Here is a 15,232-nt window from a genome sequence, read left to right as displayed (position 1 = left end):
GTGCGTTGTGAGGGAGGCGGGGACGGGCAGCCCCGGCCGCGCTGCCTCAGCCCGGCGCGCTGAGGGCGCCTCGTTTGAATCCGAGTCCCTGCCCAGCCACTCTCCCGGCAGCTCAGGAACGCGGGACCGGGGGCGTCTCTCAGTCCAGGCCCCCGTGAAACCTACTCTCACCCCGTGGCAGGGTGCCGGCGGTGGCGAAATCGCGGCGTTGCCAGCCCCGCCGGCGGCGCCTCACGGGGTCTGTGCGCTCCCCTCAGGGCGGGCGGCATGAGGGCCGGCGCGGCTGTTTCCCGGGGAGCGCGGGAAACGCTGGGTTTACTGTGGGGAACGGGAGAAAAAATTAATTTTTTTTCCTTCCGAAAAATTTAGGAGATGACAAAGTCCCGAAGATGCTGCGCAGAGCGCTGGCGCAGCTGTCGCTCAGTAGCATGAAGGCTGCGGATCTTTGCATAGGGAGGCCGGCACTGCTCACCTCCGCTGATGGGCGGCAGGAGGTGAGACCCTTTCTTGACCCTGTAAGTGCTTTTCCCGTGCTGTTAGCCTGTTCCTGTTGTATTCAATGGAATCAGCATGGATCATGCATTGAGAAAGATGGTGAATATGCTCTTCCATGTTTTCTACGCTGTAGTTGAATCAGTATTCTCCGTGTTGGAAAAAATCCATGCAGCTGATTTTTTTCCTATAAATTTTATAATGTGAATAAATGTATGTGAGTAACTGGGTTATGTATTATATCTTGCATAAGCAGATACATCTATTTTACTTGCAAATAAAGTGTATAGTTATTTGTTAACCTTTTTTTCACTGCTGCGTAGTATTTTCTGATCAGCATAGCGTATGCTTTTGAGTAATTTCCAGAATGTGTACAGAGTCTTTGTGGAATTTTTTATCACATTTATAGGCAAAATATAACCCCTTCAATTTTGAAAATGTCTTAGATCAAATCTTAAGAGCTCAGTGCCCCTTGTGTCTTGCTCAGTAGAAGGAGGTTTTAACCTAGTCCTTCATATTAAAGCATTGCTTACCTTGACTGGAAATGAGAGGGGCAAGACCTCAACTGACAGGTGTTTGCTTTGAAAACTCTTCCTAGGTCTGTACTGCTTGGCCCACCACAGGCTTTCCAGGGGGGAAAATTGGGCTGGTTGAAACCACACAGAAAAACCTGAAAGTAAATCTAGGTGATGCCATCACTGTACAGCCTGTGACCGGTGCAGTTATCCAGGCAGAGGAAGTCGATGTAAAGTTGAGGTATGGAACCTGTTATAACCTTATTGATGTTTTATTCAACCAGTTCCCTTCAAAATTTTGTCTTTCTCTTATCATTTCACAGATTTGGATTGTTGTAGAGCCTGATTATAGTTATTTCCTAAATAAAGTTACTTTACAGTTACTTTTGAAAGTGTTCTAGCACTTGAATAAACATCACAGTTCCCAGGCAGTCATTTACAGAATTTTTTTCCATGAAGAAATTCCTCCTGATGTCCAGAGAGCCATAGTTTCATGTAAGAAACAAGAACATAAATTACTAAAAGAATACATTGAAGTCTCATTGCTCAAGTACTTCCTAGGTTTCTAGATGCTTTACAGGTGTAGTTCATTCTCTGCCAATTAAACACCTCTGGGTAGTGCTTGTCTGCATAATTTAGCTTTTCCTCCACTTAAAAGAATCAATCCCCAACTCCAGACCCAAACAACATATAACTGTGTGTTTACTCTTCAGGAAAGGCTATGATACATTGAGAGGTGTCCTCTAAATTAACTGAATACACCTGTTTTCCATCAAGTTGCTTTCTTGATCGTGTAAGACGAGAAACGGCTTTCATTGGCAGGCTTAGGGCTCCCTCCGTTGTTCCCACTTGGAGTTGCAGCAGCTGCGTCTGCTGTTGCTCATCGGTGCGGGTGTGAGCGCTTGCAGAAGTTGTGGGCTTCTGTCTGCAAAACGGGGATGAAGTGAATCTTAGCTCTGGGTCAGCTAACTAAACGACTAGAAAATCCTTTGTGGGAAAACTTGGGAGTGTTTTTCTAGAGGATGTGCAAGTGCTCAAGGCACTGTTTCAGTCCATAAAAGTTGTGCATGTGTGTCTGCAAGGCTGAAAGAGACCTGCCTGATCTAAATTCTTGTCGGTCCAGTACCTGTAGCAATGATTGTCATGCCTGCACAGGTAAGATGGCTGCGTTGCCTATTTGTGATCCTAAGAAATGATAAATACAACTTAGGATTTTGTTAATTACAACATTTTGTTTGGCAAAACTAGATTAAATAGGTACACTTCTTTTGTTACTATGTGTCTAATATCATCTGGGTTAAGTCCATATGATATGAAGACTGTGGATTTGTTTTGAAGTGCTTGGAAAACCAATTTTTTCCCTTCCTACCACAGGGACAAAGATGCCACTGTTAATGCTGAGGAAATGTCTGTCTGTCTGCTGAGAAACCTTGGTATGAATTTTGCTGCTTCTCTTTTAACTGTTCAATTTTTGTAAAAGTTCTGGATACAAGAGCAAACATTTTCCTTTTATGTTCTTAATCAAGGGCTTATGGCAAAATAGGGGGCGTTATGTTACTCACACTTTGTTCAGGGATCTGTCCTGGGCTAGCTAAGTATGTCATGCTGCAAATATCTAATTTGCATTTGTTGTGGTTCCATTTCTCTTGTGCATTACTTGTATCCATGGCTCAAGTTAGGAGTGTTCAGCAGCCATTGACAGCCTTCAGGCTGATGCTGCTGTGGTGCACTCCAGAGTTTACTCGCACTGTGAGGAAAAGAGTGCACTGCTGCATGTTAATAACAAGTTAAAGGATCAGCATTAACTTGAAATTCCAATTTCTGAATCCCTTTTATTTATGTTGGTGGTAAATAAGTAAAGTTGCTCGTCGTTGGATGGTAGGTATATGTAAGTAAGGCAAAAAAGCAAGGTAAGTTATTCAAGGTAGTGAATGTAAAATTTTTACTTCTTACAATACTAATTCAAAAATCCTCCCTTTGTGTGAAATTTAAGAAGCTGAAATTAATAATGAGTTTAAGTTTAGGAGATCACATACGATACTGACAAATGTTTATCTAGTAGAGTCTGCTTGTGCACAAAACTATCAAGAGCCTGAAATGACCTTGTAATTACTTTTGTTATGTTAATTTATAGCACTTTCTAAGCTTCCTGATAAAGAATTATTCTGATGCAGGACTATCTGCATGCTAATTGTTGCCAAAGTAGATTGAAATAGCATCATCTTTGTCTTTTTTTCTTCTTTAATCATCTCATAGATGGGAAAATAGTCCTGCCAGGAAACCTCTTGGCTTTCACTTATTACGGCAAACTTTGCAACATTGTGGTGATGAAAGTGAAGGGGACTGACGGTGCAGAGCTGATTGCCCAGGGCAGCGCCATTCCCGGTGATTCCAACGAGCCAGACCTTGAGAGATCTGATTTGGAGGGCAGTGCTTTGGACTTGTCCTTACAGCTCAGCAGGATGGACATTGGTGACAGTCCAGAGGTTGCCTCCATGCACAGCCCGAGCACAGCCGTGGAGCCAGGCTCACCAGTCACACCCAGCGCTCCAGACTTCGGGCATGGAGACAAAACCAGCAGGGGAGATGGTGCAGACCTCACCCAAGATCTGGAGTTGGCTGGGGAAGGCAGCACTGAGGGACTCCCACTAACTGGCAAGATGGGAGCAATGAGCAATACAGATTGTTTTTACTTCATTTCTTCAAGAACTAAAATCAATTTTGTTGAACCAAGGACCAGTGTAGCAGAGGATGGCAAGTGTCAGTCCCAGGTCACCTATGACATGATAGGAGGCTTAAGCAGCCAGCTCAGAACTATTAGAGAAACTGTTGAACTGCCCTTGAAGCAACCTGAACTGTTCAAGAGTTATGGTATGGTGCCTGAGTGTTGGCTTACTTCATTAACTTTCTTCTTTAATGTGACTTTTTTATTTTTAAGCACTAATTACTCCAGGATTATGCACCTAATTTTATGTAATTGATCTGGTTAACTTATGTGTCCCAACAATGTCAAACTGCTTTATAATTACACTGTGTGGATACTGTGAAGATGTTCTGGTTAGCCTGTGTGAGAAACAGTTAAGCAGGGAAGAAGTGTGTGTCTGTACCAAAAGTCAGGCATGTATGAGGAGAATTTATAGCAAGTAGGAAAAAAATCTGTACTTGGACACCTGAAAGGGGCAGATGTTTGTGTTGTCATAAGATTCTGTGTTGTTAGACTCAGTTAATAATATCTTTTAAACAGAGAAGAACTCAGATTGATTCTTCTGCTTTTTTTATCTCTATGTGCTCCTGCAAAATTTTAAAGAGGTCTTTTGAGCTGTTTACTCAAACTGCTCAGTGTGTTCAGCATGGAATTACAGGTGGAAAACCAAATACAATTACTGTTGCCATACATAAAGTTATAGCTAATATATATATAAACACTTGGAGGATTTTTGTGACTCTGTGTTGTGTATTTATCACAAATGGCTGTGTTCCTTGTTGAGGCATGCATTGCTGTGAGACAGGGCTCTCTTACATATAAATATTTCTTTACTCTCTTGTCTTGGAGGCCCTTTATTTCTCTCTATGACCTCTTCCCCCACACACACTTCAAAGAAGAGGTGATTTCAGTGGAGGCAGTTTCCATAGCACACAGGTGGCTGTTTCCTGGCCATGTTCCACAGGTGTCAGTGGGGTGGTGTGAGGCATCTCCATCATGAGTGGTCCAGCCCTGGCATCACCACGTGGTTTTGTGGCAGCAGGGTTTGCTTCAGCATCAGTGTTCTTCATACCTAATCCCTGAAGCTTGATCAGATTCTTTATTAATCACATGATGGATGATGATGTTTTCTCAGCAGTTACAATCCTTTAGCCCCCATCCAAACGTTGGGAGTTCTTGGCTGATCACGGGCAGTGAGCCGAGGTGAGCCTGTGGTTCCACAGCCTTGTGTATTGCCAGTGCCAGAAATGCCACAGGAGGGAGCAGCACATGCTTTAATGGACTAGTGTGAAGGAATCTGTCTGTAGAAATGCTTTTATAATTTATCCTTTGTCAGAGGCCAGATATTTTTTTCTTAGTTTTTCTTATTAGTTTACAAGATTTGGATATGCTATTGAGGCATCATTCCCTGTCTGATTCCCAGTCGCACTTGATGTTTCTTTGGTTGGGTTTCACCAGTGTCTTTTGTACTGGGGTCAGGCCTTTGTCAAACATTTGTCTCTACTTTTTGCCTTCTAATTTTTCAACTTCTGTTTTTAGCTTTTGTGCCCATTTAATTTGGCTTTGCTGGTCTTAAACTTTCTTTGGTGGGCTCTTTACCTGGGATCACAGTTGTTTCATGCAGTTTACCTGTATTTTCTGCTCAGCTTCAATTATACATAGCAGTACCTTGTTTTTCCAAAGTCCCTTATGTTATGTGCCTGAATGTTTCTGTCTCTTTGACTTAACATGGGCTATTAAATAGGCAAATTCATCCTTTTGATGTGTGTTTTTCATCATCTTGCAAACACTCTTAAGCCTCACAGCATTTCTAGAACTTTTTGGAGTGTTGAAGAGAAGTGGTTTTCTGATGTGGGAAATTTGATACAATGACACTGTAAGAATCATGAATAACAAAGTGTATTCATGGATGTTAGGTACTCAGTTGAGTAATTTTCTTGAGAAAACATAGGGAAGATTATAATGAACTGCTGAAAAATAAAATTATTTAAATAGGTGGTTTTTAAACAGTCTTTTGGACTTTAAAAATACAAGGTGTTTATGTATGTCCCATTTAAGAGTGATCTTTATCCTAAAACCCTAATTCATCATAATGACATGTCTATTAAATGAATTGATGCTGAGGCCAAGTTATTATTGGTAGTAACAGGGACAGTGAAATGTGCAAGTGCAGGCTGGGCCTGGCATTTATCACCAGTAACTTCTTTTCTCTGTTTGCCTGCATGTGTTTGTCCCAAGGGATCCCTCCTCCTCGAGGAGTGCTGCTCTATGGCCCTCCAGGAACTGGGAAGACCATGATTGCTAAGGCCATTGCAAATGAGGTTGGCGCTCACGTTACTGTCATTAATGGCCCTGAAATCATAAGCAAGTAAGTCCTCCCACTTTATTTGCATTAATTCTGTAAATATAGTAGCCCAGAATATGCCCTGGCATCTGTCCATTGTGGAGAGATGTAGTATTTGCTGTGGGTTACCTGCCCAAAAGAGTCAAAAAGAAATGTGAAAGGATTATTTCAAGTAGGGCTTATGTTCCTTGTATTAAAAGAGGTTTATTTAACTTGGCCAGGACATTTGTGTAAAGCATGGACTGAATTAAAGGCAGGATTAGAACTGCATCTGCAATTGCCTGTGGGTCACTTTTGCAATAAGGTGACACTGCACAGATCGATGTCTCCAGAGAAGTAATTTTTTGGTTGTAGGTAAAATTGTTTCTAACACAGAAGAGAAGCAGCTCCCTTTATCTCTAATGATTCTAACTTTGCTTGTGCCCCATTTCACCTTAATTTCTGGTCCTTGTGGAAATAAAGGTAATTGTAGATTTGCCTGAACTTCAGGACTTTGAAAATGTACGCTACAGCTTTTTGTAACTCAAAAGGAGTAATTTTCCTGCTTGCTTAGAAAACACAAAAACTGCAAGATTTTTATTAAAATATTGTAATTCTCACAGGTTTTATGGGGAGTCTGAGTCGAGGTTACGTCAGATATTCGCTGAAGCCTCTCTCTGGTACGTTCCTTTGGAGAATTTTATTTGTGGTAGTGGTTCCAGCCTTAGTGTTTTTAAAAGAAAAATATTTCCAAGAAGCTTTGCATTGTGGCTTTTTTCATCCAGTGCTTTTTAAAAGGAAATAAATTTGTTTAGCTTAGCTAGGAGGAAAGCAGTCAAATTTTAGGATGCCTCTTAAATCCTTTTGGACACTGTCCTTTTTAAGGGGATATTAGGGATGGTGCCAAATCGCTCAACTGTGTTATTAGTGCATTGTGTGCTTATTTCAACAGATGGACACATAAGCCAGAGTTTCACCAGGATTCAGATTTTCCTCTAGTTTTTTATCTTTGGAGGCCAGCTCTAAATGAGTTGGTGTAGGTACTGGACATAGCATTCGTCTGGAGTAGGGTGTCATCTTGCCCAAATTTGTTAGACTCGGCTAAGGCAGACTTTAGACTTCTATGTGACTGGTGTTCATAGTACATTAGCAAAAGATTATTGCATACTGAAGGTATTAGATGTCTAATATAGTATTCATTTTTGTTTTCTTTCTGATTGGAATGCTTTTTAGTTTCTGTAGGAACTGGACATTTTCCATGAACAGCTCTCCTCTACCTTAGTGTTTTAAATCTTCCTGAGCACCTTAACATTTTTTTCCTTTATTTTTTCCTGTCAGTCGCCCCTCAATTATATTTATAGATGAGTTGGATGCACTCTGTCCAAAGAGAGAAGGGACTCAGAATGAAGTGGAAAAGAGAGTTGTTGCTTCACTGCTGACGCTAATGGATGGCATTGGCTCAGTAAGTTGAATCTAATGGGGCAATTAATGTACATGGGGACTGAACAAAATATTGCTTCTACAGTGGAGCTAATTTGAGATGTGTCGCTTGTGAGAAAAGAAAACACACTTAGGTGAGACTTTGTAGGATAATCTAATGCTTTTTTGGATGCTAAGCAGAGGATGTAGGAGAGGAATGTCTCCTGAAAACTGTTAATTTAAAAGAAAGTGGGTTTCTTCCATTCACTGCCTTTCCTTTGCCTTCTACCCCTCTTGTAGTTTTGGAGATCAAACTGAAATTTCAGTGATAGCCCATCATTGAATACCCATCAGGTATTTCTAATTGCTCTGAAATCAAAGTCATCAGAATACTTCTGGTGATATGTAGGCTGCATGATTAAAGGCAGCAGCAGCTATTTCAAGATTACCAGAGCAGTATGTAGGGCATAAACAAAAGCCTAATAAACAGTAAATTTTAAATTGACTTGAGTAAATTATGAGTTAAGCCCATAAAGTTTGGTAATCTCTCATCTATTGTTTTACGATTTTTAGCAGGAAAGATGAAAGAACCCTCTCCAGAGTATGAAAATAAATTTCTTCTGTTTATGTAATATGCAAGTTTCTCATTTTTTTCCTGCATGGCAGTTTGAGTTGCCCAGTCTGGAATTGTTCACAGGCAGATCATATTTTCTGGTGGCAAAGGCTGATGGATATTCTTCCGGGAAAGAGTGCTTCATTCACAAGAAGAGAATGACATTACAGGAGACCTAACTGATCGTGCCTCACTGTAAAAGTGAAGAAGCAGAGCTTGAGGAAATTGGTTAGGATTTTTGACCTTGCTTTTCCTGCTGGACTTACAGGAAGCTTTATAACCTCCTGTCTCTGCTGGGTTTGATACCTGAACTGATTTGTTTCCCCAACTGTGTTTATTCAAGGTCTGCTGATTCCGTTTTGTTCTTGTGCCAGCGCTGCATTTTAGCTTAAACACTTCTTTTTCTCTCCTTGGTTCTTAATTTCCTGATTTAGGAAAGCAGATTCTTAGGGATTAAAGTGGGAGTGCCTCTTGTATTATCTGTTTGCTGTTTAATTGTATTTTAAAAGTAATATCTTGTGTTGTTTGATGCCTTCAGGAAAGCAGTGAAGGGCAGCTGTTGGTCCTTGGGGCCACCAATCGCCCTCATGCCCTGGATGCAGCGCTGCGCAGGCCGGGGCGTTTCGATAAGGAGATAGAAATTGGAATTCCCAATGCCCAGGACCGTCTGGACATTCTCCAGAAGCTTCTCAAGAAGGTTCCCCATTCACTCACAGCAGAGCAGTTGGCACATCTGGCTGATAGTGCACATGGTTACGTGGGTGCAGACTTGGCAGCGTTGTGCAAGGAAGCAGGTAAGTCTTTGTTTATCTTATTTAGGGTATTATTTTAATTTTGGTCTCTTTATTGAAGAAAAAAAAATCCACAGTCTGTACTAATAGCTTTTGAAACACTGAGGTTTTATTAATTTTTGTGCCAAAGAAAACGCAGCCAAGCTCTTCCCAGGCAAATGGGAAAAATTCTTTGAATACTAGTAACTTTGAAAATGCAGTGTTAAGATCAATAACCCTGGGGAATCCCCCGTGCCATTTCTAGGATCTTAGACAGCTTGCTCTCAGTAAACCAGTGGTTTTGGGAGTTAACTGACATGCATAAGAGTTTTTCTACTCTCTAGACAATCCGTTGCACACAAAAATCTTAAGTCACTCTGGCTGCACATCTTGTCCTGCAGGTCCTTGTTCCCAGGATGTGGAGGCTGTGGGCCTCAGGGATATTTCCTGTGTCTCCCTTCCATATTTTGTGCCTGTATTCCATTTGCCTGCAGATGAGGAGCTCCTGGCGGGGGTGAGGGCAATGTGTGCACCTGGCTCAGGTTGTGCAGCGGAGCTGAGAGAGCTGCAGAGCACACCCTGAGCTGGAGTCTGGAACGTGGTGGCCCTTGGCCTTGGGAACAGGCTTAGCCCTGCAGAATTATCCATGCTAGGGTTCAGTATGTTCCAGGGAATGCTTCAGTGTGAGTTCACTTCTGTTTTCATTGGATGAAACATTGCAAGTACGCTCTGTCAGTTCCTGGGTTTTGCTAGAGTGAGTCTGCACAGTTTGAGTATTGGAGCTTGAATCTGCCCATGAGCAGCCCTTTAAAACAGCTGAGTCAAAATCTGACTATCCAGCCCTGCTTACACATATTTGCTCCCTTGTGGTTCACAAATAAGTTTGCTGCATGTGCTGGTTACTTTTATTTCCTTTGGCACCAGGGCAGCTTCCTCTGGCAGTGGCACAGAGCATGGATAATTCTTGCATCGGAACTGACTGTGAAGATGACAGATGCTTTATTAGGGGTGATGGCACCTGGAACAGCAAAGTCTTTGCTTGCCAGCTTGTAGAATTTTTAAGGGATAGTTCTCAAATAGGAATTTTTGGAGTTTTTATGGATCAAGAAGAAAAAAAAAAGAGATTATTCATTTTCTAGTGCTTTCCTCTTGGCTTCAGTTGTGTTTTAAGCTCTGTTTTAAGTTAGAAAACATTTTTTATTCCCTGCTCTTATATATATTTGTTAATAAAAAAGATAAACTCCCTTTTTATTTTCCTTCCCGTGTGTTTTTGGAAGCCTGTCAGTCTGCCTGTGTCTCAGTGCTCAAACAGTAAACACTTAACTAATGTAATGTCAAGTTCTCAGTGAGAAGTGTTGTGGTTTCAATTCCAAACATGACCCAGCTGAGGTTTTTACTTATGCATGTGCAGATGGATTCATAATCCAGCTGCAAATAGATGATCTTTACCCACTTCATGAGGACCTCTTAGAAAATAAATCTGTAATGTTGTGCAGGTAGAGTATTGCATAGGTAAAAAACTTCAGGCATCTACCTGTGAGTGATTGCAGGACATAGGGTGTTATCCAGGAACTTTGCATCCAAAGCCAGTGGTGGGCATGAGGGGAGGAGGATGTCTCCTTCCTATTGCTCTTCTTTCTTTACGTTTGAATGCGTGCTGTCAGATTTCCCTGCCGTTTGTTACCGTGGGGTGACCTCTGCTGGGGAAAGTACAGTCCAGCGCCTTGTTAACTCCTTGAAGCCCACGTGAGGTTTTCCTCTTCAACAAGTTGCACAAGCATGAGTCAGTCGAGCTGTTACATAAACTGAACTTAAGTTGCTCATCATTAAGGAATGTTCTTAGTTGAAGTTGGTTTTTTTTTTTCCAGGTAAGCTCTTTATCTGTCTTTTATATTACATTTTTAACACCTTGTAAAATATTACTGCTTCCATTGGAGTTAAATTTAGCAAATACTTTTATAATATACTGTTTTTCCTCAGCAGAACAAGATTCCTTCATATGGCAAATTTTCCAGTGTTTTGTCTAGTTTTTTGTGTTGTTCCAAGATGCATGGGCTCCTGTTGCTTCACTTCAGAAACTCTGCTGTAGGCCAAGCTAGCTTGCTATCCAGGAATGCTCTCTGATATTCAGCCTAAGCTTCCCTTGTTTTAGTTTAGTTTTATCCCATTATTTCTATTTACATCCTTGTATAACACGTTTGCTCTCCCTCCTTAGAGTTTACACCCTTCAGATATCTCTTGGCTTTTCTCATGTCCTCTACCTCCTCATTCATTACTGAGCCAGACTATAAATATTTAGCTCTTTTAATCTTTCCTCATAAATAAGTCCTTTCTGCCTTCTGAGAAATTGTGTTGATTTTTCTCTGAACTGCCTCCAGTTTGTCAATAACTTTTTTTGGTGATGTAGGCCTTAGAATTGAACATAACATTTCATATATATGTGTGCTACATCATAAAGCATGGTATAAACATACAGTTAAGGCGACTAATGCACATTTCTAAATGTCCAAAATGCTTGGTATTAAGACAACATCTGAGTTAAGAATTCTTTCACAAATGTTAAGGTTATTTGTACTACATGCAAGCTTGATGTGTGTTTAAGTACAGGTGAAATGTGGAAACTAGCTTAGGAAAAGGATTTCAGGACTCAGGAAAACATGTTCAGATTTTGGCACAGGATTACTGTTGCTTGCTGCTTGCATTTCTTTTGTGGTCTGTGGGAGACTCTCAAGTCCTGCATACCCCATTTATATCTTTGACTGGATAGACTGCAAGTTTGCAAGCTAAATATGTTTATATTCTTAATACAAAGTTTAGATCATTTTCCAGAGGACTCATCTTTCCTTATCTTTCTACTTCAACTCTGTTTTTTTTAACACATGTATTGTGTATATACTGCTTATATAAACCAAGAATGTAGTAATTAGTAACATGGTAAATGTAGTATTTGTAGGGCTTTTGCATCTTTAATCAGGTTTCCCAAGATTCTTCATTATAAAAGCTTTGATGTTTGCCTTCTATATAATTCTGAAGACCATTTTTTAATGGAAAGTAAATAACCATTGTAGAATAAAACATATTCCAACTGGTTTTTTTGGCAGAAGTTGTTTGCTCTCCAGTGCAAGATTTGCTCAGAGAGGCAAGTTCATGTTCTGTTTAGCAACTCCGCATTTTCATGGGACTTTTGAAGGCCTGTGATAACCATTTTGTGTTGAATATTTCTAGGCCCCCATGACTATGGTGTGTACAGAATTGTGGTGTGGTGTATGATGGGATGGGCAGGGAGAGGAGACAAGGACAAGAAACTTGGAGAATCTGTGCAGTGTGATCTGGACTTTCCCAAACAGGGTATTGTGACCAAAACCCATGACACATTGGGGATGCTTATAATACTCAGCTAAAAGTGTTTTCATTTTTATCTGCTGAATTTTTAAAATAGTAGTGGATTTTTCTCCTTTTCCTCCACTGAAGATACAGTTCTAGCCTGTCAAAAAAATGAAACCACAAAACTGATTTTTATAGGATATCCATGTGTCCAAGATTACAATGCCTGTAGTGGCTGCACTGGAGAAATTAAGATTTTGCTGTGATTCTCTACTGCCTAGCAAGATACTTATGATTTCCACAGAAGTTAATAGCCAAGTGTGGTAAACCTGCAGATTCCATGCTGGGCACTGGGGTACATCCTGTGGACATCAGATTGCATGGGGTTCCTCTTGGTAGACTCCTGAGGACTTGAATGCCATCCAAGGGATTCACACACAGAGAATTCTTGATAAGAAAAGGGCTGATTTATGTGTGCAGCTGAGAAAGTCATATTCTTCAGGTTGGGAGAGGTCTACTGTATCCTAAATTATTTAGTAGACTGGTTTTTAGCGTGACCAGCTGGCTTCTGAATTGTTTTATGTCAAGCAGAGGCGTGTATAGAAGATAGACTGCCATATCCTGGCATATAATGTCAGTGTTTGTATGACCTGGATCTTGATGCTTCTCCTTTATTTAATTTGCCACGTGGTCTTTTATTAATTCCCCCAAAATTATAATTATAATTTAATTTATTGGCAAAGATAAGCACTGTACTTATTTTTAAAAAAAACCAAAACATATGAAATGTTAATTATGTAGCAGGGACATGAATGGTATAAACTGTACTGAATGTTAGAAGAAGCTTAGCAACAAAGGTTTCCAAATATAGCAATTTATTATAAACTTATCCTTCTATGGCTGCCTGTAGCATTTCAAGAGGGTGAATATAAATATAGCTTGATTTCTTCAAGGAGTGGGTTCAGTCATGTTGTTTACAGAGAAAGGAAGTATTTGCTTTGTGACTCTCAAAATTTATCTTGAACATCCTTGTTCATTACACATCATTTCAGTGTGCTGATATAAAACACTTGGGCTGTGATAAGATAGCATCATGAGGAGAGGAAGAACAAATGGCTTTGTTTAAATAGTGGTCACTCTGGCAAGAACATTGATTTGCTTCCAGTAAGGATGCTGCAACCACTGAGACTTTGAGACTTCTGTGAAAGAGGCACTAGTGACTTTTTTTTGCATCAGAAGTTTTTTAATTGCCTTAAAAAAAGTATCACCCTGCTTAGCCTTTAGGATTAGAATGGTACTTGCTTGAGCTGTCTGTTACAAAAAAATCTTAGAGAAGTAAGAGATTGAGATGTACCAGTATGAATCAGCATTACTCTGCTGACAATCTGTGAAGCCCCTTTCATAGGCATGTGATAATGGTCTGTTGTCTTATGCTCATAATTTTCAGTCCTGTTGTTTTGGAGGTCTTGTCTGTGCTGTTCATTTGCCCATTTAATTATCCCTGCATTCTGGTGAATAGTACAGGATGGAGAGGCTTTATGCTGTTTAATCCATAGCTCTGTATGTTGATTTTATGTGGGTATTAGGTCTGTAAAGGTGTGATTTATTTAGGAGCATACTGTACTTAGCTTTTTGTTGGAGCTGAGAAACTTCCTGCTGTCTCTTCTACACCCTAGAAAAGCTTCTGCAATCCACTTGCATTAAAAGAATTAAAAACCAATAATCAACTGAAGGACTGTCTCCTAGTTTTTTTCCGGTTTTCCCTGTATTTGGCGGGGAAGTGAATTCCCGTGAAGCCCAGGAATGTCTCTTTGTTAGACCTGTGTGGCTTTTCCCCCCCAGCTCCTGCAGTTGTGGTAGCCTGGCCACCTGCAGGAAACATGAGCCGTGTGGGCTAATGTGATTAACAGTGAGGCTCTGTGCACCCCGAGGAGCAGCCCCTGACTGCTCTTTCAAGCAGACAAATGCTGCCTTCAATCCGTGCCTTCCCAGCCTCCTATCTCCAATCGAGCTCTTCCTTTCAGCTCAGGCACAGCCCTGATGAAACAGCTCAGTGTTAGGGCATCAAGAATATCCTTCCTTTCTGAAATAAGCCATAAAGATTCTGAACCTTTCCCAGCACTGTCTGGACCCGGGTCCTGCTGGGGGTGTGCAACAAATGTAGATGTTTTCCTTGCATTATACTGCTAAATGTAGGAATGTGGGCTTGAGATACTGTTGAAGATGCAAATTTTGACAGAGGCAATTGGTGACCAAGGCAGTGGGATTGTTTGTTTTGCAGGGTGGTTTTTGGTTTGCTTTCTAATTAACTGACTGCAGTTAAAGATTTGAAAGGGGAAGCACTGTTTGACGTGCTATGTCAAATTATTTTATTCCCTTATGGAAAGTGACTGAAAATACCATGTCTGTGTTGTTACTTATTTATTAGTAACAGATAAAAATATTGAAGCTATGCTGTTGCAAGCAATCTGCTATTGCATTGTCAAACTGAGTGCTGGTTCCCATGTGACACTCAAAATGAGGTGGGAAAGGCTGCTTGCCTTTTCGTGAAAAGGTCATATAGAAAAATCTGTGAGTTTGGGGAATATTAGTAGCATGTCTAGTCAGATGGTCAATACAAAAAAAAAAAGTGTTATGAAATTTTTGCAGAAAGGGCAGAATATTGGATTTTGAAATGCACTGAAAAGCACAGATGTGATATAAATGAATTTTTGGACTGGGCCAGCTGAATTTTCTGGCACTCTGTTCCATCACTGTAACTTATGGTATAAGGAGAGCAAGAAAATCCAATGCCCATCTTCAGTGTTAGGAGTGTTAAGCTGGTGCTGTGTTCTGTAGTGTTTAAGTTGGGTCCCTGAAGCAGAGGGTGTTTCTAAACCAAAGCAATTGGCCAAGCAGTTAGGAGCAAAGGGGCCCTTGCTTGCACATGCACATGGCAGAGTAATGTGGCTTTTTTGGCCTCTGTAATATGTGTTTTTGGATTGTTTCTTCCAGCAGCAGCTCGGAATGATGCTTTTCTGCAGAAGTGGCTACATGTGGCTGCTGCCTCTCTCCAGCAATGCTGGTGCATTC

At 40.8% G+C, this 15,232-nt stretch overlaps 1 protein-coding gene across 1 annotated transcript in view; it reads left to right on the top strand.

Moving 5' to 3' along the window:
* Positions 1 to 15,232, top strand: part of AFG2A (AFG2 AAA ATPase homolog A) — a 160,941-nt gene that overhangs the window by 234 nt on the left and 145,475 nt on the right. Inside the window, 8 exon segments of the mRNA XM_030270346.4 lie at positions 370 to 494; positions 1,091 to 1,248; positions 2,382 to 2,440; positions 3,264 to 3,878; positions 5,950 to 6,079; positions 6,658 to 6,714; positions 7,373 to 7,496; positions 8,605 to 8,860. Of these exon segments, the coding sequence (XP_030126206.4) occupies positions 370 to 494; positions 1,091 to 1,248; positions 2,382 to 2,440; positions 3,264 to 3,878; positions 5,950 to 6,079; positions 6,658 to 6,714; positions 7,373 to 7,496; positions 8,605 to 8,860 (1,524 nt within the window).

This window comes from Taeniopygia guttata, chromosome 4 (assembly GCF_048771995.1).
Source record: "Taeniopygia guttata chromosome 4, bTaeGut7.mat, whole genome shotgun sequence".
NCBI classification, from domain to species: Eukaryota; Metazoa; Chordata; class Aves; order Passeriformes; family Estrildidae; genus Taeniopygia; species Taeniopygia guttata.
This window is presented reverse-complemented; position numbering and strand designations above follow the sequence as displayed.